Source organism: Amia ocellicauda, chromosome 9 (genome assembly GCF_036373705.1).
Source record: "Amia ocellicauda isolate fAmiCal2 chromosome 9, fAmiCal2.hap1, whole genome shotgun sequence".
Taxonomy (NCBI): domain Eukaryota; kingdom Metazoa; phylum Chordata; class Actinopteri; order Amiiformes; family Amiidae; genus Amia; species Amia ocellicauda.
This window is the reverse complement of record NC_089858.1, coordinates 37961665-37989544: the sequence shown is the minus strand read 5'-3', so window position 1 is coordinate 37989544 and position 27880 is coordinate 37961665. Positions and strand designations below refer to the sequence as shown.

At 40.4% G+C, this 27880-nt stretch overlaps 1 protein-coding gene across 2 annotated transcripts; it reads right to left on the bottom strand.

The window, feature by feature from the left end:
- Nucleotides 1-942: 942 nt before the first annotated feature.
- On the bottom strand, nucleotides 943-17701 carry LOC136759418 (tumor necrosis factor receptor superfamily member 10B). Of its 2 annotated transcripts, none has more exons than XM_066714408.1 (10): nucleotides 17492-17701; nucleotides 8631-8781; nucleotides 8148-8279; nucleotides 7769-7880; nucleotides 7534-7667; nucleotides 7303-7404; nucleotides 6862-6899; nucleotides 4692-4934; nucleotides 3774-3810; nucleotides 943-3426 (listed from the first exon to the last, which is right to left on the bottom strand). In XM_066714408.1, the coding sequence occupies exons 1-10, from the start codon at nucleotides 17513-17515 to the stop codon at nucleotides 3122-3124; spliced, it is 1278 nt and encodes a 425-aa protein (XP_066570505.1). In that variant the 5' UTR covers nucleotides 17516-17701; the 3' UTR covers nucleotides 943-3121. The 2 variants fall into 2 exon arrangements, with proteins under 2 accessions (XP_066570505.1, XP_066570506.1); XM_066714409.1 differs by having other exon boundaries at nucleotides 7570-7667.
- Between the last annotated feature and the right edge of the window lie 10179 nt (nucleotides 17702-27880).

Below are 27880 nucleotides of genomic sequence, written 5' to 3'. Positions count from 1 at the left end.
CAACCATGACCTCTTCCTACCCAAGCTAACGTCTCCAACAAAGACTTTCACAGAATGGTTTGCTTTGTACCTTCCTCCTCCAGCACCACCACCACTTTTGCAGCATCTCCTTGACTTCATCCACTTGGGCGGTGGGGGGGTTCAGAAGGCCTAACCCACAAGGCCAGGTCATCAACTAAATCACGGACAAAATATCTCCATTTACCTTCAACGGTGTTTGTCTATTGGGGTTGTCCAAACTACCTGCTTATCTTAAACAGTCCTCCTGCAGAGAAAAGCTGTGACCTATTTAGAAGCGTTTTCAGCTTCTTGATTATGAATGTACTGAAAAAGGTCTCCTGTAAATGCAGTTAAATCATCAGATTCATTTAATTAAACTGAAAAAGTGAATAAAGTTCAAATAAAATGTGTACTGCGTCTTACAGACATAGGCTCAGTATAAGAACTAAAGCCATAGTACTGCAGGTCACCTATTTCTTCGTACTGAGCCAGTTGTTAGCATTTTCAGAATATAATGCTGCGCTTCTATATATGGACGCCGTTCACTGCCTTGACCAGCACTTTGAACATTTAGGTGATCGCTCTAATTTGATGTGCTTCTGTGACCGTTGTTCCCAGTGGTGGTCCTAGGAACTGAATGTTGGTTCCTTAACTTAATTCCTTAACTGAACTAATAATTGGCCTAATTAGAGTTTATTCATACTTTTAAACCATTGGAGGTGCCAGACTGAATATAAAAGTATATAAGGCACCCAAAGTAAAATGTAGTAAAGCAAAATCAAGTAAAGCAAATTAGTTCAATTTAAGTTCAATCCAACCGCACCCTGAATTGATTGACATCGGGTCCCCAGGAGCAGAATTGGGAAACACTGTTTTAGGATATTAAAATTCAACTTCCACAGAGATAACATTTCACTTTGAAAAACACAGCAATATGCCAAAAGCAGTAAAAGTAATTTTTATTTCAAAGCTGGATTTAAAAAATACTATATTCTTAAAAGGTGAAATTTCTAAACATAAATTAAACTTTAAATGTTCAACAAACTCCATAATAAACATAATTTACAGGGTAAATAAAGTCATTAAATACTTCACAGTTTGGAGAAGGGGTTAAATCCAGTTACCCTTTCTGTTATACCAATAATTTACAACCAATTATTTTTTGGGGGGGTGTTTTTTGTTTTTTGTACAGTGCAAAACAGAATCATTCATACAGCGAGTAGAAAATACGTTACAAAAAAGCTTTAAAAATTTAAGACGGAACATATACAAATAAAAACTCAAAACTTCTGAAAAGTAATCAAGACCTCAGTCCTGATCCAAGGTAGTGTTGCATTCTCTGCAGGACCTAAGACAGCATAAATAATATATAACTAAAAAAATTAAGTTATAGAGCAAGGGTAAACTGAACACATTCCATGAATAAAAATAAATATATATTTCATGGACTGTATAGCAAATCAATCAGTTCTGCAGTGCATTACAATTTCAACAAATCCCATTATATCCACTAGGTGGAGCATGGTCCCTTTCTGGACAAACTGCCACTGCATTTTGGTTTCATTAGATTTACTTGCAATTTGTCAACACTATCCCTTTTAAGTCAGAGTATACGACTGCTTCTCCAATAAACTTGCTCCAAGTAACTTTTTCAGGATGTGCATTTATCCTTCTTAAACCCATCAGATTTCTTTTTCACCTAGAAACAAGGAATCATTCAGTAACATGTCAAGGGAGTTAAAGGCTCTCCATAAGAAGGTGCAGAGGACTGTGGCTTGTGAAAGCATCTGAATTACATGGTCCTATGTTTTCACTTTTGCTTAATCTGTGAAGAGGCAGATGCTGAGCAACTCTGGGAGAAACTGTGGTACACTCAGCTCTCAAACCCAGCCCGCACATGGCTCTTCCAGAGAGCATAAACTTTCTGTTGAAGTTTCAATTATGTGGGTAACCTCTGAATGTAACCCACGGTGCGCAAGGCAAACCTACCAATGTGCACAAGATTAGTCTAGAATGCCCTGCTAGAAAAAGAAATCCTTTGGGAGATAGCAAGGTTTCACTTTTCCAGTTAACCTACACCATCTAGTGTAAGCATCACATCTCACTGCTGGCCCTGGTTCATTCACACTGACAGGACCAGAACACTTAAAACAACGAGAGCTGACCGACGCCTCGAAAGCATTGAATGGATTGTAAACATTTGATGCAGTTAGAAAAAGTTTCAAGGCACCTAAAGATGCTTAAGAATCCATTTGGCTTTAAAAATCATGTACACAAATTGTATATGCATCTACATTTGTTTTGGTTTTCTGAAAGGCAATGGAAGCCCAAACTCTGGCAAGAAAAACAAATTGGCGGCATTCATATGGATTCTCAAAGCTTCTGTCATAGAGCGATCTGAACAATTGCAGTAGCACTCGTACATTCCTATGATGCAAACTATGTCCTTAGACAATTAGCCAACTACTCTGGTTTACTTTATTACATATAAATACAGCAGTCAACTGTCAACAGGAACCTTACAAAATGGTTGCATATTTACTTTATTTAGAAAATCACAAATGTACACATCCATGAGTCAGTATTGCAGGATCTGGACAACAAGGAATGGATTCAGAGGTTCCCTGAGAATCAAAGTGATGAGACAATGTAGTCAGTCGCTGACATCACCTGTATCAGAGATCCATGTCCCCATGTTCTGAATGAGTTCTCGAAGTTACAAATAAAAATAAACACGTACAGTGACTCATTCAAAGCAACTGCACCACACCCTGAAGAGATCACCTTTTGTTCTTGATGAAGGTGAATAGGTACTTTCGTTTCGTCAAGGACCTCCAGGGAAATTCCAGTTCTGGAAGAAAGTGCGTTTGCCAATCCAGTTCATTTTTGAACACATTCTGCACTTTTTTCTCTTTTTTTTTAAATGAACGTCTCATTTTCCCTTCCAAATTCATCCATAAAGGAAAGGCAGTAAGTCAGATGACCCATCTTTACAAAACCACCAAGTGATGCAGGATACACGAGAAAGATGGGTCTGCTCTGCGGCTCACATTCGGAGTCGATCGTTTTTGAAGCAACATTTCAAAAAGGCCAAGGCAGAGAAGCCAGTACTCCAAGTCCATCAATCATCGGCACGCTGATAATATTTTTTTTCAACGGCTTGATACATAATATTTTCAGCGTCCCGCTTGTGATTTAAATCAATTAAAGCATTCAGCAAGTCGTCAATAGAGGCGTCCAGGCCCTTATCTTGTACCCAGACTCGTAGAAGCTGATAAAATTGTTCTTCAACCCCTTCTGGGTGTTCAACTTTAGCCTTTTCTATGGCGTTGTCAGTCACACCTATATTCCTCAGAAACTTCTTATGAATTTTACATTCCACATTCCCAGAAAACAGGTGCAAGGCTGAATTAAGTGTATCTGGCCCTGGGTGGAGAAGAGAAAAAAACATTTAGCAGGTTGCAGGTTTTACAGTAATGTTTAGCTACTGCTCAAATGTTAAAGTAGGTGATGAGGTGTACGGTTAAATAAGACAAATCAGTCATTAGTTTTCACCTACGTCATCAGTGAGGACTTTTTTTTAGGCAAGTACTCTCAATGTAAACTTGAACTCTCGCACCATTGCATAATATTGGGATCGCTGATCTCAGGTTGAGAGGACACTATCAAAATTACACAAATTCCATGTACCCAGTTTATTAGTTCGATCAGCACAGAATTAGACCAAACTATTAAATCTTTGGAATGACTGGAATGAAAAATAACCAGCTTACCATTTAAAGGAATGAGATGTTTTTTCCGTGTCGTAATCTGCAGAGAAAAAAAAAAAAACATCAAGGTTTAATTCAACCACTCAACTCACTCCTCTTGGGCTCTTTGCAGCATATAAAATATAATAAAAGTCTTGGATGTAGTGAAGGCCGGGACCACATAGTAATTTCAATCCACACTTCCCCGATGATCCACACAGGACTCTTAAAATCTCCCTACAAGTGCCCATAGTGGATTAAAATCCAGTTTAAAAGGTCCTACAGACTCGTGTATTTCATGTGCATGTACATGTCACAATAGCATGTTTGTCATCCATTTCCAGCAGTGACTACCAATTGGGTTTGTATTTCTCCATCTCTTCCTCTCACCCTAGGCAGCCCTTCCACATTAAGCTTGTGCCAGCAATTTCCAAGTAAACTCTATGGATCCACAGTAATCTACTTTACTTAGTTCCCAGCCCAGATTTCAGGTCTTCCTAGACTGATTTATTGCAAATCTCTTCTGGCTGATCTTCCTGTTCAACAATCCGCTCTCCCCGGCTCATCCACGTATCCATTCAACCTCATTATTGTTCCCAGTCAGCCACAGCTTGGCTCCATAAGGCAACGAGATGGAAATTTAAGAAGTGCATAAGTAGGTCTTCTAAGAAACTGAGTATAAGCAATCATGGGTAACTGGAGGTTTTTCCTCCAAACTTAAATCCATTTAAAAGCGAGTTAAGGATGCAGCTGCTGGAATGATGAATCCTAGTTTACTTTTCAGGTAATCCCAGTATTAATATAAAAACACCATTAAAAAGATACAAAAGTCATACTAACATGCATACATGAGCCCTGATCTGAACATGCCATTGTCATGAATTCCCTGAACTTACTATAGCAGGTGGGGATCTTGTGTTAGATTAATATAGAAGCTCTCACCCCAGAGCATTGGGCCCTCTGCGCCACGGGACTCGGTCGAGGGGTGCTGCTGAGGCCTGGCAGGCTGGCCTGCGAGGAGGTGGCCGTGTTCGAGAGGCTCCTACCCAGCCCTCCGTCGTCATCTTCTTCGCCAGGAGTCTTGGGTCTGAGCAAAGGTTCTCCCTCGCTGGCTCTACGCTGCTGTTCCGTCCCAGCATTCTGGGAGTTCTGCTCCTCTTCCACAGACCCCCCATTCACGGTCTCCTGACGAGAGAAGGGCACCTTCAGTTTACCTCTGAAACAGACACCGCCCTTCCTGGCTTTTATTTTGGCTGGGCATTACCAATATCGACGAAATACAAACACCCACTCCCGAATACAAATTGGTGTGAATGGTTTGCTGGCCGCTTTCCATTCGGTTTGGAGCAGCACTGCTAGTGTTGCAGGTTTTCCTCAGCGACCCCATGCCCAGCGTTACATAATTGGACTGGATTGGTAGGCCTTAAAGTTCTGATGAGCACCTTGCCAGGTTTCCAGTTCAAAAGTCAATCGATTCCTTCTAGGCTAAACTGGAAGTGAAGGTTAAACTAGGGCAGTTCACTGCTAGAAACTGATTCTGTGACCTGGCTGCAAGAAACTGTTACAAATTGCTGCATCGTGAGAATACAATGGATGAGCATTATAAACTATGCAACATCTACTCAGAAAAGGAAAGTTAACATTAACAATGAAAACAGATGAGTGATCTTATCAGTTTGTTTTGTTTAAGACTATGCGTAAATCTTTGAAATTAAATATCAGATGCATTTAAACTGAGAAGTACAGGGCTGCTAGTATTGCTGTTAAATGGGATTTCCACCCTTTGATTTATACCAGTTACTCACTTTGCAGAGGCCAGAGAATTTCTATGGGAAATAACAGTTAATGGGGGACAAAATACAAAAGAAAAACTGAAGTCTGTTAGAGAAGTATTCACCCCCAGAGTACATACTTGGTAGAATCAGCTTTGGCAGCAATGACAGCTGGTAAGTCTGTACCAGGTTTTTCACATCTGGATTGTGCAATATTCACCCTTTTTTGGCAAAACTGATCAAGCTCTAAAGTTGGATGATCTTGCCACAGATTCTCAAATCAGGCTTTGATAATCACTTTGATTTTAAGCCACTCCAGTGTCATTTTGGCTGTGTGCTTGTGGTCATTGTCTTGCTGAAAGGTAAATCTTAAGACTTTAAGCAGGTTTTCCTCAAGGATTTGCCTATATTTAGCTCCATCCATTTTGCAACCCACCCAGACATGCTTCTTAGTCCATGTCGATGCACAGCATTCCTATTGCATGATGCTGCCACCAGCATGCGTCACAGTAAGGATTGTTACCTGGGTGGCACACGGTGTTGGGTTTGCGCCAAACCCTCGCCTTTGTAAATTCCGAGCTATGTTTTACATGCGCTTTTTTCAGAAAGTAAAGTAAGTTTTTTTTTTTTTTTTTTTTTTTTCCAGCTTCCTTCTTGCTATTCTTCCATACAGGCCAGAGATGTGGAGTATGCAACCTATTGTTGACACATGGACAGTTTCTCCCATCTCGGCAATGAAAACACTGTAGGTCTTTCAAAGTTGTCATTAGTCTCTTGGTGGCTTCTCAGTCCGATGCCCTTCTTATCTGGCTGCTCAGTTGGAGAGGACGGGTTGCTCTTGGAAGGTTCTGGGTGGCGTCTTATTGCATCCACTTCTTAGTGACTGACACGACTGTGCTCCAAGGGATATTCACAGCATTTAAAATATTTGTATACCCCTCCCCTAATTTATGCCTTTCCACAACTTATTCCTGGAGTTGTTTTGAAAGCTCATTGATCTTCACACTAGGATCTCTTGCTTTGAATGCACTACCCAACTGTGGAACCTCAGAGACAGGAGTATGTAAACTGAAATAATGCAAACCACATTTATTGCACGCCATTCAACCGATTGCATGACTTAGATTACACCCAAGCTTATTTAGGAGTGTCATGGTAAAGCAGGTGAACTCTTATATAATGAAGTATTTTCAGGTTCATTTTTTAATGGATTTGTTTTTTCACCCCCCAACACTGCAGCAAGAACAGACACTTATTCCAAATTAGACTCATACTCATGGAATATCAAATATGCGATTAAGTAAGGGAGTTAGAAGCCTGATAAGACAAAAGGCACTTACGATTGGTATAATCACATCTTCAGTAGGCTGGATGTTACCTACAAGTGAGAATGACAGTTTGATTATCAAAGAATTTTTGAAAATTGGTTACATGGTGATCCAGTTTTCCATTTATACAGATGAGGATCCTTGTGTTCAGGCATTGAAAATAAACCTCCTTTGCAAGCCCTCATGGGTACATTTCAATGAACACTTGAAAGCATCTAAGAAAGTTCAATGCTTTCCTGCCTCACCCTGTTCAGTCACTCTTATCAGTGCTATTGAAATCAGATGTCATTAAAAATGACACACTGCTTTCCTTTCCTCTAAAGCAAATGGAAGTTATTAAATCTGCCACAGGTTTGAACTTGCGATTTGAACTTGTGAAGAAGGGTGAAAGGCAGGCAGGTTGAGCTGGGACCGCTGCTTTCTGATTAGTGTCATTTCCATGCGATTACTCACCTGCAGTTTCTCTCTCCGGTTCCTTCTTCTTCCACCGCCAGTAAATCCCAATCCCAATCCCAATCAACACAAGAACAAAACACCCAATGCCGATAGCAACACCTGTATTAAAAAATGAATTAAATTAAACTGCAGAGTTGCCATTCGGTAAATACTTTAAAACTTAATTACATCAACACAACCCTTACTAAATAAACTATTTTTATTATTACTATAATGGTCAAACTATACCTGGGCCTACGCTGCTTTTGTCTTGGTCAGCGTTACCTCGGCTTGGGTTCTCTGGGTCGACTGCAGTGTCCTTCTCACACACGACATCCGAGGTGGCGTTACAGCTGTGCACCACCTTCATGCCATCTTTACACCTGGAAAGGAAAGCCATACAAAAAATAAACAATCGAATTTAAAGTTTCTTGGAAATGAAAGCAGAAAGATTTCTGAACACAGAGTGGAATGCTGGTCTTACTTTTTACACCTCTTGCACACCTCACAGGCTTCATTGTGGTGGCAAAAGGTACCAGTCCTGCACTGACACTGGCTGGCATGAGTTCTGGTGCAGGGAACCACCTCCTCTTGATCTGTGGAACAAAAACAGCAACAACGTATGAATGTATGAAGTGGAGAGGAGTTATGAGAGGCAAGCTTAGGATCCCACTGCTAGCTCTAAGCTACACATTCCTCTCAGCATTTAGTGTTCAGTGTTCAACCTCCTTAGTTAGAGAGCAATGCATCAGTGACTGTTGATATCAGAAGTCAAAAAGCATCAGTTCAATTTTTCTGAAGAAATTCAGTTCCTTCCTCAACAGGTCTTGCAGTCCCCCAAGCCTTCGACAGTCCCTCCTTACCTGTACGACAGCGCTTGCACTGAAAGCACCTGTCCAGTCCATTCGGGTGCTCCGTATAATCCGTTCCATCCACGCACTTCTCGCAGACTCCTTGCTTTGCGTTCTCAGTGCAATGAGACTTCGCATACGAGCCTGTGCAGAGAAACAGTGAGTTGAAAAGAGTACCAGTTGGCCAAAACAAGCACAGTAAAGCTCAGAGGTGACATATCTCATAGAGCTTTCCAAAAACAAACGAACAAGAAAATAAACAAAAAACACATTGTAGTATTTAAAAAAACATACACTAGCACAGCAGTATTCAAATGTTTGACCTCTTTAAGGCTCTCAGACTATGAGTCAGATCTTACAACTACATCAAATTCTAATACAATGTGTAATGACTTGATTCAAGACCTAGGTTTAGTGAAGGTGCTAGTCTACACATGCACTCATTTGTATCTAAGCAAACACTGATCTTTTCTATTGGGAACTTGATTGCCTTACCAGTTTCACATTCTATACAGCAAATGCCATTGTGCCAGTATTGTCCTGAGGCACATGAGACCTGATGAGCCGTCCGATTGCTTTCTGGGCCCAATGGTTCGTTTTTCACCACTGCAGCGCTCAAAATGTAGCAGATACAGGCAAGGCACAACTAAAAACAAAAGGTTCAATCTTTATTACTAGTGCTGAAAAGATTAGGCTTATTCAAAGCATTCAATACAATTCAATTACAGTAACAAATGTGTCTAGTATATATTCACTAGATTTTCTAAATGGCAGGTGAATAAGCACAAGTTACTCCGCACAAAACAAACCCAAACAAAAGCTCAAGAGTCTGGAATTACTTCAAGAAAGTTAAACAATATCTTGATTGCAAGAAAGTTGTCTTTTCACAATAGTACATTTTCATATTAAAGCATTTAAAATGAAAGTAGCAGCACTAATTACTAAGACAGGAAAGGAGTATTTAAGATACAATTACATTGATGTTGTATGTGACTCCTGTGCAACTCCTTAATACCATGGATCTGCAGTTCTGTTCAGTGTTCAGTCAAAACACTTCACAGAAGGGGGCTACAGTGGTTGAAGAGGATCAGTTTTTTTTTCTCTTGCTTTAGTTTGAAAAACTTTCTGGAATTGAAAGCAAAACCCTTTCCAGTAAATGTTAAATGCAAGGAAGCAAGATAAGGGGAAAGGGGAGGGAAAATAACAGAAAAAAGTTTCAGCTTTGTTTTCTAACAAGACAAGATTAATTAAAGAATACATAAGTGATTCAGTTGCTTTCCACACTGTCTTAATGAAAGAAATTGGAAAGAAGGACAGCATAAGTGATCCCCACCAAGAAACACAACAGCCAGTGCACTGTGGAACAAGTTTTAGACATTTCATTCTCATTTAATTCTCGTAAAATAACCCGATAGCCCTGATTTTTAAGAGAGATCAATGAAGACCAGAGTAATGTGTCAAGGCCTGTAAAATATGCCCATTGCATTTATGTCATCTTTATCATTTACCATCAAACAAATTAACTAAATGAGCCAGAGTCTGAACAAGTTTTTAAAATGGCAAAATGAAATGGCAAAACACTAACATGAAATTACTCGCATCCCTAAAGTGAAGTATAATCCAACAAAGGCATTCTTAAAATGAGTGCATGGCCATGGAAAGAATGCCTTTCACTGCCAAGACCCCTCGTTTGGACTCCAGCCACAGATCTTGTATGGGGATTTCCTGCCGTCTGTACAACATACAGCCAAGTGGCATCACAGTTTCCAAGCAAAATTAACAATGGAAGGAACCAATGAAATTGCACCTCATGTGATCACCCCACTTTGATCCCTCCAGGCAAGTTGACGTCTTTTTTTTTTGGAGTAGGATTGGACCCTGCTGCTGAGAAGCTAGCATGTAAGATGGACACTCCTGGGGTTCATTAAATCTGACAAACTCCAAAAGAAGCAAACTGTAGAATACTGAAAAATATTTGCTCTTAAAGTTTAAAAGACAAAGGCAGAAGTTCTGAAGCTTTGACTTCTCCAAGTTTACTTCGGATGTAAGTTTTGACCCGATAGATTTGTAAAGAAAAAACTATGCTTACACGTATGTTTGGTGATAAGCAGTTACACTGAATACTAACTTTTTTCTGCAGGTCCCTTTTTTCTGCCTGGCTGTGGAATCTGATCAGCCATTCTATTGTAAGAATTCCCAATTGAAAATCTCTTTAGTATTAAAAATGTTGCCGTTGTGTGACTAAATGCAAATCTACTATTGGCTCAGTGTAGCTCTGTGCCCCCAGAATGATGACTAACCAAAACAAACTGATAATGAAATGGTTAATATTGTTTATAGGAAGTGTTTGTGGTAGCAATTATAATGTAAACAATTATGTTGGTATTCATTTACATAATGTTGGTTTGTTTATAAAATCTGAGTACTTGTGGAGTGATGTATATAGATTTTTTTTTTTTTTTTATTAAATTACATATATTTTTCTTAGGTCGACAGTAGGGGTGCACCAATTAATCTGCCAGCAATCGGTATCGGCAGATCATAGGCAAAAAATGTTAATCGGACCAATTGTGGCGTCTGAAAAAAAAAAAAAAAAAAAATCATGCTTACCTAATTTTTATAATAGCCTAACATTTTTTTCTCCAGTCATGTGTCAATGACAGATAATATAGTGCCAGGCTGCTTTGTTGTATATAGGTGAGAGCTTTCACACTCATGTTCCGTTTCCACTGGCTTAAGCGTCCGGACACGTCTAGGTTTTGTGGCCAATTAACTATCTGCTGCCAGATGTGCCGTCAGTGCCCATCACCCCACTGAGGAAATACTTACCTTTCAGAAGCGAGATGTGCGCTGGACTTGAGACAGACAGGGAAGAGATCAGCTACATTATGTTGGAAGATATAATCTCAAGTGCCGATATATATATATATATATATATATATATATATATATATATATATATATATATATATATATAAAATGTTCCTTACCCACTCATTTCAGATAACATATGCATAATGTATGAAGCCAGCTACTATAGCAGTGAATAATAATCTTAAGAATTTTAATAAGTGCACATTTAATTATGCCTACTGCATTAGCCTATAGTGTATTTAATAACATACAATAATCTGTAAAGAAATCACGGTATAAATTACAAAATGCCACCAACGCTTGTAACCCATTCATACAAATCCGAGGTAAAATAGACTACCTCCATTGCAGGAAAGAAATGTATCGGCTTTGTAGACGGGTTACCCCTTGCATACTGTCTATTTAAAAAAAAATACACCATGTCAAATTGGTGGCCTTTTATCCTATGTTTGAATGGGGTAGAAGTCTTTTCTTATTCAAATATATGGAAAAATAACTTGTATAATTAAAATGAGCTGAAATTAGAAGCCTCATCAGAAGCAGCATTTTTATTTAATTTATCACAGGGTAGAAAGTTACAGAAATGTCAGAACATCGGTATCGACACAAAAGTAAATTGAATTAGTTGGCATTCTCTACCAACTCCACTGTAGAAAGGCCTTTTTGCACAAGATGTCAATACAAAGTCCTGTACACATTACGAACATTTCAAATTCCACAGCACTTCCGGTAAGGCCTAGATAATAAGGTCCACTATTTATCAACAATGTTGATGCCTTTAGACAAAAATGACAGAATTCAACTCATTTCCTTCCAAATTCCCACCCACACACTTTCAGATTGTACCCTTACAAAAAGCAGTTCGCTCACATTTCTAGCTAAAGAAAAGAATCTGCCATTATGCCGGTTTGTTCCTTTGACTTACATTTGGGTTATTATTGTTGACCAAATTAACCATTATCAATATAGATTAGAGAGTCCAAGAGTGCCGCTGTAGAACAGTGGGGATTAGCTAGGTTTCATCAGACACAGTGCCCATGACGTCAACCCCCTCCTTCTAATGCATTCCACAAGAATGAAGCATGAGTCACGAGCCTTGCCTCACACACCCTGTGCACAGGAAACCAAACAAGTTCACCTAGATCACAGCACTTGAAAAGGCCAGAGTAGAAGTACAATTAACCCCATTCTGCTACCATAAACCAAGTCTAATGAAGTGGACTGACTAGCAGATCTCTGAAAGGAACCTCAAGACCTCAAAAGTAAGCTTGAAGTCCCCTAAAATCATTAAACTCATCCCATTTCAGTAGGTCACTTTGCCTTAAAGGTAAACTAGTGCACTCAGTAAAAGTTTCAAATGTACTCATGTGTTAGGAGTTTTAAAATTAAAGTACCCATGATATCTGTTCCGTTGTATCATTTTTAAGAGTATAACCAAATCACAGCCAATAATTTCCCAGGAGAGCTCGTGTTTAAAGGATGTGATGTCGCAACACTTACCGCATAGCAGAAAAGATTATTCTAAAAACCCAGGGTGAACATTTTTAAATCACATTATTTACACCATTTCCAAATTGAGTTACAATGCATTGGAATTACTACAAAAAGCATTGGCATTAGTCTTTAACGGTTTGCCATTATGAGACGTTAACTTCTCATGAATTAATAAATTTTAAACCGTGTAATTCATTTTTCCTGATGTACCCAATGAACAATTGTACATTTACTGTATTACATACTTTTGAGAAGTATATTTTGAGACAACTAGGTTTCCTTACTTCCTTTAAAAACGCAGTAGCCATGATTGAGATTAAATGTATACTTTTAAAAGTTTTAAAAGTAACTAAAAAGATTGAATGGGACAGACATTACAGATACACTCTTACTAACAAGTGTAAAGCAGGGGTTCTCAATGTCTGGTGATGGAGGGCCAATGTCCGCAGGTTGCATGGAATGGGGGGGCCCACAGAAGAAAATTAACCACCGATGAAAACGAAATGTCCTAAATCATACCTTTTTATTTCCTATACATTTCTATTTGGGAACATTTATAAACTTTAATTGGTTTTATTATTTTGCCCCAAATTCCATGTGCATTTTGTAACAGAAGATGTTTGGAAAGTGTAAAAATATAGTAAAGGTTCAGAAAAGGTGGGGTTGATTTGGCATTGGAGGGCTGCATCAAACATCCTCGAGGGTCGCATTTGGCCCCCAAGCTGCACTTTGGGAATCCCTGGGGTAAAGTATAAGTAAACTAGTCTTCTCAGCACTGCACTAGTTTCCCCTTAGGTAGTTATAACCTTTAAAACTCTTGGTATCTACACATTTCCACTTAAGCAAAGACTCCCAGAGAATTAGGCCTCATTTACGCACATTAATGCCTCGTTTACGTCAATGAGATCATGCGCAGGCATAGGCTGACGAAAGCAAAACTACTTGTTAGCTACTCTTTTTGGGATATTACATAGTCTGGGTGATGCAAGCATTTAATGTCAACAGGATGTGGAAGCCAAGGTGGGTCAAATCTGTTCTACTTTCACACTGAAAGATTACTGTAGGAAGACCAGGGAGGCGGTTGGAAAGATTGGGAGGAGGGAATACAGGCACTGCTGAAAATCTGACGTGAGTGCAGCGTAATCTTCAGTGATCCCACATGCCATCAAAAAACAGGGAAACAAATTCCGGTTTTTAAGAGAGACAGGAAATTCTTTAACAATGGAGTTAATCTTTGCACAGTAGGGTTTCAATTGAACGTTCTGGTAAGTGAACGCAGATGTCCTGGCAATTCCTTTTTCAGTTCTAACGAAGAATTTGTTAATGTTGGTCCACACCCCATTCGTGGGGGTTGTCTTGCATCTTTGCTGCCTAGCCATCCGCACTCAATCCTGCACTGAAAAACTTTCCCTGGATGATGCAAGAAGTAGAAGAGAACCAGATATGCTTCCAAAGAGGGGAAGAAAAAATGTTCAAAAATCTATTCAAAATCCAAGGGATTAAGAAGCGAGATTTCTGCAGGAATGCGTGTTGGAAACTCCCCTCCATTAAATAAACTTCGCCTTGAGGTTTAAAAGCAATTTGTATCATTTCTGAATGAATCGCTTCAATTTAGAAAAAAGCATGGGTAGATTAACAGAGCTTGGGCCGATACAGGCAGTAAAGCCAACAATGCAGATTCAGTGCAGTAAAACCATAACGAATGCCGTTAAAAACAAGTTACAGTGTATTTAAAGTAAAACAAGAGAGTACTGTCACTGTTTATTTTAACTATCTCCATGTTTCAACTGCATACAGTGGTACTTTTTATGGGTTACACCATGTTATTTTAGTTTTAAATTCTGTTTCCCGTTAACTAGAGATCCTGCAAAGACAGACAAACCGCTGATTACTCTACCTAAAAGAACACCGAGTAGTACAAGTGCTAAACTAGATTTGTGAAACAAGCCCAAAAACATCCTCACAAAGACTTACCAGGCCATGATGCTAATAAGCTGTATGCCACATTGCACGTTCCAGTTGTTCTAAAATGGTTACGGCAAAGAAAACTTCAGCTAGGGTTGGAGGGGGAAGCCCTGAGGTTTAACCACACACCACAGAGGTCTTGAATCAGTGAGGTGAGCGGCCTGGTCAGCCAAGGTTCACCTGGGAAACCCAGCAGCCAATACCAACTCTTCTCTTGATGCATTATCTGTATTCACACTAGGACAATATTGCACTCCCCTGCAAGGCTAGAGGTGTGTAATTGTTTTGCCCCTAATTAAAATGCAAAAACAATGCAACCAACAGTGAACTAAACTGCAGTTTAATCAGTGGTGATTAACTGCATTCAATTGACAATGAGCCACCCCACCCCCACCTCCAACAACATTCTGGAGCAAGATATCAAGAGTAAGTCACTTTTAAAAATTATTTAAAAAGTACTAGCTTAGAACAAAACTAAGAACATTTTCTTATTCATAATTGATTGCTGCAAAACACCACCAGCAAAAGTGAACAACCTATTCGGTCATCTTTTTTGTTTAACCTTTTAAGTGGTTTTCCATCGATACGCTCGACTCCTCAGTTCCTTATCATGTTTCATACAGGAACTCTAGGAGCTTAAATCAAGACTTTGTAAACATGCACTTTGAAGAACTAAAAACTTAGGATTTTATCAATTTAAAATTGTTCCCACCCATATATAGTACATTTCCAATTCCAACTTCAGTAATAGTTCTACGCACTTCCTTGGTGAAAAAAATTGAACGAGAGGTGAAATTGATTGCTCAGTCAGTCCTTGATGGTATAGAATACAATTTTTGTTTCTTGTTATTCTTTCATATATTGCCATTCAGATCTTTCAGTTTTTGTTTTACACATCAAATTACAATAGCTTTTTAAGGATTTACGTATGCTATTGCACTTTGCACTGATTGTATTTACTGCACTTTGTAATGTTTTGGAAATGTATTTCTTTTGAGAACTAAGTTGCCCTGGGTGATGACATCTGCTAATAAATAACCAAAACAGTACAATAACTCATCGACTGATCCACCCAAACACCCGAGAATGGCAATAGTACCTTCTACACAGGCTGATAATATCTCCGCAGCTTCTAACAATTGATTCAAGACCCAGAAGGAAAATAGAAACAGAACAGAACTGAAGTGAAACTGGATTTGGGATGAGAAATGAGCAGGTTTGTAACACTGTGGGCACTGACTGAGCGGGAGGAAATGTGATCAACAGGTTTCTAGGAACCCAAGCAGCAGCTTTTGTGAAGTAATGCAAGTCAGATCACTTCCAGGTCTAACTTTTTTTTTTTTTTATCTAACTAAACATATTTATGTTTGCCATGAAACAGGCTCAGCCACCGCTGTGGCTGAAATATCTGAAATATGAGGGTTTGTTGAACAGTACTGAAATATCTTACACATAAATATTTCCCTTCATCTAGATTACCAATGCATAGCAATCAGAGCAATAGAGCGGACGTTGTGGGTGGTTTCATTTGAACACTAGCGAACCACAAGATACTTTGACCTCCCCATTTCACATGTAACCAATGCGTCCACCGCACACTCCGTCATCTCCATACCTTTCACTGCGAGCTGCGGCTAAAAACATGAAACCCAATTAAAACAGCACTGTCAAATTCAACCAACAATTACCATCAGCAAGATATTAATACAAGTCGGTCCTTTTACATTGTGCATTAATCAGAAACACTAATATGCTTCATATTTTTAACAAAAAACAAGTTTAAGTACTTGAATGCAACCTCGTCTTGACGCTGCATAGGACCGTAAACGAGTTGATTGTTCGTGTCATACATTACGCTTATGAGAAACGCTACAAAAAGCTGGTTTTATTTGTAATCCGTCAAATAGAAAATATGCAAGAACTGCGCTCATCGGAATGTTGCAACTGGGGGAAAGTCAGCCATTTTGGTTCAAGTCCGGGTAAAACAGTCGGTAAGGTGTCCTGATTTTGCATTTAGTTTAAATATGCTCCTGTCGGCATTCAATACCGTGCGACCTTCTTTACTACTCAACAAGGGTAAAAGGTTATTTCAGGGGTTACCGGTCGCAATAATAAAACGACACAGTTGAACCCTCTGTGGACACTGCTAAGAATATGTTAGGACATGCCTGAAATAGACTGGATTGTTTTTTTAATCCAGCAAATCGATCAAATGTAATTGAAACTAGGCTCACACGATTAGATCATGCTTGACACTCGCAGTCATAGAAAATAGCCTCCTGTCAGGCGTTTAGCTTCGTGTCCGACTCGGGGAGGCGATTTCTCTCCGTTTCCCACTTCATTCATAAAAAGCGCATAACTGGCAATACAGAACAAGTGCAGGTGTGGACGTGGGAAACAATTAAATATTGAGCGTTTTTCCGAATGACATTCCAGTTTCATAGCCTAGTCTCTATGCAGAAAATTGCCCATCCATGAAGTAACCACATTTAAAGGGAAAACTATTAATCAATCCGTTACAACACACGGGCATTGTAAAACAGTATTGTGAGAGTACAGTGTCAATACTGTATGTGTAAAACAAGCGTCATACTGGCATTACTGTCTAAATAAATTAATTTAAACGAGGAGCTTTTCGCCGCCGAGGCCGCTGTATATACATTTGGAAGCGTTTTAATGAGCGACTCACGCACTTCTGCGCACACGATCCCCGCACGGACGGATCTGCAGTGGCGCTCTTGCAGTGAGACTCCCGCAGGTCTGCGCGGCTCCACCAATGGGACCGCGGGGATTGTGCAGATCTGCGCAGATCTGCGCAGACCTGCGCGCCAGAGTTCAGTCCCAGTTCTGACACCGTCTAGCCGCTGTCTCGAAAGCCAAACTCCCGAACTGGCTCATTCATCCCGGACTTCGCCTGCAGTGCTTTCCTTTCACCCCGCCAGAACCGGCGTCATTCAGCCCCCAATCACACTGTGCTGAACTCGCCATGAAAAGATAAAGAAGTTAAAGAAAAAAAAACTTACCCTCAAACTGCAACTCAACTGCATCTTTCCCGGTAATTCCACAACACAATATTTTATTTTAATAATACAAATTAAATAAATACAACAAACGTTATTGTCCCATTATTTCTACATTAAATAATCATATAATATACATATGTCAGATGCTTTTTTTTTTATCCAAGCCTTTCCTCCACTGGTGACTGCCGTGAAATAACCGGCCGGTCCCCAAACTTTCAGCTTTTCTCAAGAGACGATACGTACAGCGTTTTAATAGAGGGTGTGGATCGCAATAGCATCAATGCGCATTTTCACTTTGTAGACACTGTACCCCCCCCGGGATGAAGCATCATAATATAATACACGTAAAACATTTACACCTGTTTGCTCCACCAGTTTTGTTTCTATATTGATTACAAAATTAAAGCACAATGATTCTAACTCCCCCCTCCCGTGCGTTTGGTTTCTCCCACCAATGCGTCACCTAACTCCAGATCATACCGGTTAACTTTCTTGTTGCGGGAAAGTTTTAGAGGAGAGAGAGCGGGGCTGCGCAGACGTGTGTCAGCGTCCCGTCAGTGGCAAACCACCAAATCACAAACATGTCCGTCGTAAAGTTAAACACAGAGCGGCTCTGCATGCCGATTGTTCAATGTTGGTTACTTTTGGAAAGCTATACACTTCCACTGGTTTATATTGCAGCCCGTAATATAAAGCCGGATTTGGGTTCAGTCCTTTCAGTGGATTAGACTTCGAGTTGTGCAAGACGTTTCAGCAACGTCACATCAGTAACTGGGTACCAATCTAACATCTGAAATAGATCCCATTTCCGAAATCGATGCAGGCTTTATTTAAGGCTGGGATCAAATCATGCGGATTAAATCACGCGTGTTGATCTATGTACTCGGGGTTTGTTGGACTGCGATTCAGCTGGGAGTAAAATGAAGATCCCACAGGTGATTGAAATGACTTAAGACGCTGGTGTGAAACGTTTGGCCGCCCCCCTGTTGTTTCTATGAAGTGAGACTATTCCCTGCTATAGCCCAGTTCAAACACAAGTATTTGCACAGCTGTTCACTGTGGCCTGCACAATCTCCACAGTTCACTTCAACAAACAGGGTGTCCTTAATGAGGTCCTGAGGGGGGCTTGCATCACTCAAACACATCAGTCAGTAAACTGGAGATCAGATTACTGTTCAGTTGCACCAAACTGATTATTATTATTATTTTTATTTCTTGGCAGACACCCTTATCCAGGGCGACTTACAACATAAGTGCAAAAATACAGAGAAGTACAAGGCATCAATCATTACAAATTCAATTTGGCTAAAACATAGCAATTCAAAATACATTTTACAGATTCCAATTTACAATTTACACAAGTACAGTAAGAGACTTCCTACATCCTGGACGGTGAAAGCTAAGTGCTGTCAAGATGTAGGGTTACAGACGAGGGCTACGGGAAAGGGAGCAAGGAGGAAAACAATCAAGAACGCGAGGAGCATAATAAGCTGAAGTGCTATCTAGCAGAGATAGAGGACTAATATTACAAGTGCTGTCGGAAGAGATGTGTCTTGAGTAAGCGCCGGAATGAGGTCAAGGACTCTGCTGTTTTGACTTCGGTGGGCAGGTCATTCCACCATTTAGAGGTCAGGGATGAGAAGGAGCGGCTCTGGAGGAGGGAGAGTGGAGAGGAGGCAGAGTTAGCCTTCTGGCACTGGAGGAGCGCAGTGGTCTGGAGGGGATGTATGGGGAGACGAGGGTCTGAAGGTAGCTTGGTGCAGTGTGGTCAAGACAGTGGTAGGTGAGGGTTAAAGTCTTGAACTGAATGCGTGCCGCTAATCGGGAGCCAGTGGAGGGAGCGGAGCAGTGGAGTAGCGTGTGCGAATCGTGGCAGAGAGAATACCAGATGAGCCGCAGAGTTCTGGATGAGCTGGAGCGGGTGGGTAGTAGTTGCAGGCAGGCCGGCCAGGAGGGAGTTGCAGTAGTCCGGCCGGGAGAGGACCAGTGACTGGACGAGCAGCGGAGTCGAGTAGTTGGTGAGGAAGTGACGGATCCGGCGTATGTTGCTCAGGAAGAATCTACAGGTGCGTGTCAGCGTGGTGATGTGCTGGGAGAAGGAGAGCGCAGGATCGAGGGTGACTCCTAGATTTTTAGCGGAAGAAGGAGAGAGTGTGGTGGATTCCAAGGGGATCGAGATGGGGAGGTCAGCAGAAGGTGAGGAAGAGTGGGGGTAAAAGAGGAGATCTGATTTGGAGAGGTTGAGCTTGAGGTGGTGCGAGTGCATCCAGGCGGAAATGGCAGACAAGCAGGAAGAGATGCGTGAGGGGATGAGAGGGTCAGAAGAGGGAAAAGACAGGAAGATCTGGGCATCATCAGCGTAGAAGTGGTAGGAGAAACCATGGGATGCGATGAGGGGGCCCAGGGAGCGAGTGTAGAGAGAGAACAGGAGCGGGCCCAGGACGGAGCCTTGGGGTACGCCTGTGAGGAGAGGTTGGGGGGTGGATGAGGAGCCTGGCCATGTCACTTGGTAGGACCGGTCGCTGAGGTAGGAGGAGAACCAGGTGAGAGCAGTCCCAGAGATCCCAAGGTCAGCGAGGCAGGAGAGGAGGATGGAGTGATCGACGGTGTCAAATGCTGTGGAGAGGAAAAGGAGGATGAGGACTGAGGAGAGGGAGGCCGCCCGATCACGGCTGAGCCAGGAGAGCCGTCTCAGTGGAGTGAGATGTCCGGAAGCCATATTGCAGAGGATCAAGGAGCGAGTGTTGGGACAAAGTCCGAGAGCTGACGGTGGACCGCCCGCTCGAGAGTCTTGGAGAGGAAGGGAAGTAGGGAGACAGGGCGGTAGTTCTGAGGAGAGGTGGCATCAAGGGTTGGTTTCTTGAGCAGTGGGATGACAGCAGCTTGTTTAAATGCAGAGGGGAAACAGCCAGAGAGGAGTGAGGAGTTGAGGAGGAAGGAGAAGAAGGGGAGAAGATCAGGAGCGGTTGCTTGGAAGAGACAAGAAGGGAGAGGGTCCAGGTCGCATGTTGTGGGTTTGTGATGTAGGAGGAGAGCAGAAACTTCAGCATCTGAGAGAGGTGAGAATGAAGAAAAAGGAAGCTTGATCGGTGGGAGGTTTCGGTGTGATGGGAGAGGAGGGTGGAGTATTGAAGAGCCTGCGGATGTCTGCAATCTTGGAGAAGAAGGAGGCGAAATCATCAGTGAGAGATGGGGGAGGAGAAGAGTTTGCGAGGGTTGTTGATAGTGGATTCGAAGAGATATTGGAAGCAAGACTTCTTGGCTGAGGTGAGTGAGGACGAGAATGTGGACAGTAGAGAGCGGTAGAGTTCGAGGGCAGCTGGGAGTTTGGTCCTTTTCCATTTTTGTTCGGCGGTACGCAGACTAGTTCGGGTTGCACAGAGAACAGCAGAGAGCCAAGGCTGAGGAGGGGAGGGACGGGCAGGACGAAACGTAAGAGGACAGAGAGAGTCAAGGGAGGAGGTGAGGGAGGAGAACAAAGAGGAGGTAGCACAGTTGACAGATAGATTTGAAAAACAATCAATGGAAGGCAAGAGAGTGAGGGCAGTGGAGGCAAGGGTGGAGGGAGAGACAGAGCGGAGATTACGGCGGAAGGTGACAGAGGGAGTGGGTGGAGAGGGGAGGGAGGGAAGGGAAAGGGAGAAGGAAATGAAGTGGTGGTCCGAGATGTCCATGGGTGTTACGGAGAGTGTCGAAGGGGAGCAGCCCCTTGAGAAGATGAGGTCTAGCTGGTGGCCAGCCCTGTGAGTGGGGGGAGGTGGGGAGAGAGAGAGAAGTTAAAGAGTGAAGAGGACGAAATCCAGCACAGTGGGAAGGGTTGGAGAGGTGGATGTTGAAGTCTCCCAGGAGGATGGTAGGTGAGGAAAGCGAGGGGAGAGAGGAGAGAAGAAAGTCGAGTTCATCCAGGAAGGAGTTGAGTGGACCGGGTAGACGGTAGAGAACTAGAAGGAAGAGGTGAGAGGGAGAGGTGATTTCCACTGCATGGAATTCAAAGCTGTGGGTCGAGATAGAGTACAGAGAGGGGGGGACAGAGAAGAGGAGAGAAGGGGAGAGCAGGTGGCCTGTTCCTCCTCCCCGCCCAGTAAGACGAGGGGAGTGGGACAGGACAAAGAGACGATAAGGCAGCAGGGGTGGTTGAGTTGTCTGGGGAGATCCATGTCTCAGTGAGAGCGAGGAAATCCAGAGACTGGTGGGAGGCGAAGGCAGAGATGAAGTCGGCCTTGTTGGAAGCGGAGTGGCAGTTCCACAGGCCTCCAGAGAGTGGAGTAGAGGAGAGGGAGGAGGAGGGGAGAGGCAAAGAGAGGAGGTTAGAGGGATTAGGGAAACAATGACGCACAGCTGCACGCCGAGAGGAAGGAGAGAGCAGGACAGGAATTGGAGAGATCGTCATGGTTGCCTGTTGTTGCTGTGCGGCGTCTCCTCCTCGCTGGAGTCCCCACAGCTAGAGTCCCTGACCTTTGTAAGCAGGGGCCCTTCAGCAGGGGGGCACTGAGGCTGCTGGTGCTGACTGCTGGCGCAGAGGGGTGGGGGCTGTTAAATACGTCACCTGTAACTAATTAGGACAGCGCACACCTGTGTTGCGTTGAATGACACAGGATGGCCCTCCCTCCTACGCAGGACTGCTAATAGCACAATTACTGGCCGCTTAATATCTGAATACATACAAAGACAGTGCCAGACACATGCAGTTACACTGAACAATGCAGGCAATATCTTCAGTATAAGAGCACAGACAAGGGAAAACAAACAACTTGCTGGTATCTGAAGACTTCATGGATATAGTTTCATATCAGTTAGTCAGATATGTTGGATTTTTAATATAGCTTTACATTAGGCCAGTGGATCTCACTGGTCCTGCAGGACACCTTACCCTGTTGGTTTTGAAACCACCTAGCTCCCAGTTACTTAATTGAACCCTTCATTTAACTAATCATTTCCTAAATCAGAGCCTTTTAATTATTTTAAAGTTAAGTATGAATTGTATAAGGAATTATCTTAACAAGGAACCAACTTTTTACAAGTTACACAATTTAAAAAGTAAAATGTAAGCAGCAGTACATGTATTCCTCCATATTTTAAAGCTGGTGTTTAAAGAGTATGAAGCACAGAAAACGGTCATTTAAAGTAGCAGTAGGATTAGTAGCAGTAATAATGTCATTTTTATTGTTTCCTTCTGGAAGCTCTCAATTTGGTCTTATTTATGAACAACACTATGTTTTTCAAACACAATTGACTTTGAGATCAACAAACAACACGATCTCATGCTGGTTTATGTTTGTCTGACAAACTGGTGATTTAAACAAGTGCATTGTCTATGCTGAACCACTATATTGTTTTGATTTTTAACTGTATGCTCTAAATGACTCTAAATATAAATGTACAGCTTTAGCAAAACACTGCAGAATTTGCAAAGCATAGCAGCGCATCAGTGCAATTGCACCCATGTCCAGGCTATGGTATTTGCATGTTAGCTTCCTGTCTTTAGACTATAAACTCGTGCATATATGTGTGCTATTTGGAATTGAAAAAGTAAAATGTAAACTAAGTATTACTTAATTAAGTAATTGAGATCTCGCTTGGAACAAAACAGGGCAGGGGGTCCTCCAGGACCAGGGCTGAGAACCACTGGCCTAGATGATATTAAATGAAATTATATAGGATGCTCTTCAGGAATGAAAAGGCTGATTATTGTTGTGCAGCAAATCGTTTGTAATGATGGGATGTCTACTTTGAAGTGCGGGTTTCTCCCCTGTTACTCACCCTGTTAAAAAATAATGTGCTTGTTCCTAAGAAATGTGCTGCAAAAGGTACTTAGTCATCATGACTGATTGCAACATGCACGACGTCTGTAAACTCGTTTCCCAATTAAGACAATTGGAAGGCATCATAAATAGATCAAGTCACAATTAAGTAATAATCAATTAACAGATCGCTGCGTACATTTGAACTATCGCAACTATAAGAAAGCTGCAATGGATGTTAAACTTAAATATAGAGGATATATAGTAAGGAAATGAACAGAACAACTGTATGAAAGCTCAACAATACTTATCCCATCAAATAAATAGATAAACAATCAAAGAAGAAGCACAAGTTATACATTAACAAAGTTATTACTGTATGCATACAATTCCCTGGTAAAAAAAATAATAATAATAATTACAACTTAAAAATACATTTTAAAAATGTATCGTTGCTTTGAGGTGCGTGAACACCATTTTAGCTGAGAAAACGCTCCTGAAACACTGTTGCGGTCTGCTGGTTCCTCTTAACGCTTTATTTTAATGTGGTTTATTCACAATTAAGAGTATTGTAACTTAAAGTGCAACAAATCGAAACATTATTAAGCACATGGTTCTTTTAGTACTGATACATATTTTCGACGCTCTGTTGCAACCTCATTGATCTGAAATACTGTACAGAACTGCACATGTATTTCTCCATATTTTAAAGCTGGTGTTTAAAGAGTATGAAGCGCAGATTTAAAACATAAATAAATATATAACTAGTGGTAGCAGCAGTAGGATTAGTAGTAATAATAATGTCATATTGATTGTTTCCTTCTGGAAGCTCTCAATTTGGTCTTATTTATGAACTGGTTTTCAAACACAATTGACATTGAGATCAACAAACAACACGATCTCATGATTTTTATATTTGTTTGACAAACTGGTGATTTAAACACAAGTGCAGTGTCTATGTTGAACCACTATATATATATATGTATATATATATATATATATATATATATATATATATGTATATGTATATATATATATATGTATATGTATATGTATATGTATATATATATATATATATATATATATGTATATGTATATGTATATGTATATATATATATATATATATATATATATATATATGTATATGTATATGTATATGTATATGTATATATATATATGTATATGTATATATATATGTATATATATATATATATGTATATATGTGTATATATATATGTATATATATATATATATATATATATATATATATATTTTTTAACTGAATACTCCAAATGACTCTTAAATGTAAATGTACAGCTTTCAGCAAAACACTGCAGAGTTTGCAAAGCATAGCAGCGCAACAGTGCGATTTGCACCCATGTTCATATGGTATTAGCGCTGTCAGATTCCTGTCTTTAGGCTATAAACTCGTGCATATATGTGTGCTATTTGGAAAACACCTAAACCAGGGGGATTTCTTCATTTCAACTCAGCAGTGCACTGTCAAACACTTACCTGAGCTACAATGCATGGGAGTGCATATTGTACACATTACAACCATTAAAACATTCATTTAAACCTTTACCTTATACACACAGTAGTGCTCAGACAATCAAAAATCCACTCCAAATCGTCTAAAAAGGAAAGAGAGAAATAAAAGCATAACAAAGTTTTCACAGCATAGTTCTGTGGTAACGTTAACAAATTTGCAAAAAGTGAAGTGTTAACACCATTCTGAGTGAAGAAACCCGTAAGCCTTGCTGTGTTGTTTGTTGGTCTTCTATTGAACTTAGTTCTACCACATGCTTGCTATTCAGAACTATTATACAGTGTTTTTTGGTAAACCACAGCTTTCACGTTGCAGCTTATTTCCATAGTCCCTAATGCGTTAACAAAGCACCTTTTAGTTTTCGAATGAATTGCCTGGGGGCTGAAGGTGTTAACCACACACAACATCTAAACCTAGCCTTTTATTAAATGACACCTCAGACTCCACTCCAATGTAGCACTTGACAGGAAATACAGCCAGCTAAGAGTAAATATGCACCTCACAAATATAATTTAAATTTCTCAAGCTGTATAGGAGCTAAACTAAAACCAGTATCAAGCTGATCCTAGCTCTTTGCTTTTTCTGTATGGAAATCTATATAAGTATTGATATTGGAATTTGTGACTGCTGGATGGATCAGAGTTTTCATATAATGTAGCTCCAAAAAATGTCAGTTTTTAAACACAATTCCTTTTGACATTTTAAAGCTGAAGACAAAATCACTCAACTCAGTACTTGGACTGCAACCGTCTATACATTATGAGCTAATCCAGTGGGAACATTGCTTCTCTTTACACGGATTAGTAATGTGTAAAAAGCAAGAGCCCAGTTAGAAAAATCCAGATACAAGTGCAAAGCTTTGATTCACAGGTATTTTGTATCAGTTCTGGATAAAGATAAGTTGGGTGTTGGGAAATAATGGCACTGATTTAGGCTCCCCGTTGTGGGTGTGTGTTTATGAATCCTTCACTTCGAAGGGGCAAACTGAAGATTAGTACCTTCTCTCTGGGCATATTGATATCTCTACATAGACAAGCTTCAACTTGATGTAAAAAATTCCACCTTCTCTTTGCGATACATGCTATAATTTGCCCATGGGGATTCCTAATGTGAGAGAAATCTTCAGTGCCTAAGAAGTACCAGGCGGCTTTAGATGAGGTACACTGATGGCATTTGTAAATTCTTCATACCCTGGAGTTTATTAACAGAGGTTTAACTATGTTTAGCCCTTTGTCCTCACGGAAAAGGAATCAATTTTCATAACTAAATAAACCCCATTTCAACGAACACATTAGTTGGTTATTATACAGTTGTAAAATGTAATTTGTGTACATCTGAGAGAGAAAGCGAGAGGGTGGCTTCAGGGCAGCCGTGTTAAAATGCTCTTCTCTATTCCCTGAGTGTAAAAAACAGAGTTTAGGCACTAGGGTGGACTGTGTTGGACAGCCATATTTTAGTTTATAACTCTTTATGATTCGATTGTCTGCATTCATTAATAAAGAAGCTAGAACAAATATATTCTTCTTTCTCCTTTCTTTTATTTTGAGTTTTAAAAACAGAAACATTACAGAAACACTGATAAGGGCCACTTTTTGGGTTGAAACATCTGTCCAACTTAAAAGTCTTAACTTAAAAAACTTCTGAATAAAAGGAAAGACATAAAGACATTTTCCAGTTTCCTAATTTATGAGCACAAACATCTGAACGATGGTGATATTTGAATACTGTGGAGCAGACCTGTTCTTTAAAGTTTAAAATGCAATGAATTAAATTCAGACTGAATGCAAGGGGTAACATTAAGAATCTATAAATTATTAAAAGTAGAGTTCCAGAACTCAGTACAGAATAAGTTTTTAAGAAATACTGCAAAATTGACCTTGAAGGCAATGTTATTTACAAGATATGAATGGCCAAGTTTATTGTTGGGCAGTGATTTAATGTATTTGATATTTTTAATTAAAAAAAAAGTCCAGTCTGAACTGTATTGTCATCTGCCTCTAGTATGTTGGGACACTTTCTGGCCTGAATGACTGCAGGGAAACCAACACTAGTTTTCCTGTTCAGTTATATTGCTGCATATTTGTGGTGTGCCCTAATCGATCCTGCATGTTGGAAACCCATGTGCATGTTTCCAGATTAACGTGGGAGAATGTCACTGTAAAATGAAGTGAATGAGGTTCACCAATGCATCTTATATTATATATTATTATTATTATTATTATTATTATTACTTAGTTCCTTATTTTCTTTTATCCCAGACAAGGCCAGATCAACCAATATGTATCGCTAACTCATGTTAATTTATACAAGATTTTCTCATATGGTAACTTTTCTCGCTTGTTTCCATGTTGAGTTAAGCCTGAGGGACAATTAATAAATATATTTAGTCATATAGAGTGGAAATTCGAGACCACAAAGTTGAAGACGCAAACTGACACCGACTGACCACAAAATATTTTTGCTAAGTCTGCTTGCATTCCTGACCTTTCTTTTCAAACCTGTATGGCTGTTTGGTATTTAAAAAGTTTTAGGGGAAAAATAAGTCTAGTTTTTTTTTTTCTCCTTTTTTATCAGTGAGTACAGCGTTTCTTCTGTTGCTATCTCAGCAGGGCAAACACAATTCTGTGGGTGTCACTGTTTTTGGCAGACGTGGTGATATCTACTGAACTCCAGCCTGGGGCCCGGTGATATCCACAGTTGCTTCACAGTTGAGTCATTATTTATGAAAGGGATCAAAACAGGAAAGCGCTATGTAAGGGTAGTTATTGACGTGGTCACACTCAGATGGGACTTTTAAGTTCCAGTGCAAGATGCCAGATGGACAAAGGTTACAATTCATAAGGACTGGTATATACTAGAGACACCATTCAACCATTTTGTTGATTCTTTTTTCAGTTTGCAATTATTTGTTTCATCCAAACCGTAATGTATCAACCTGGAGAAAGACAAGAAATGTGCAACACTTGGCTGCACTGGATAGGACCAGAATAATTCTCTCTCTCTTATCAAACTCTTTCTTTTATCACAATGTCAATGCAGCCGCAGAAGGCTTAAATTATACCAGATACGTTTCCCTGCACAAGCAAAAACCTCAATTCA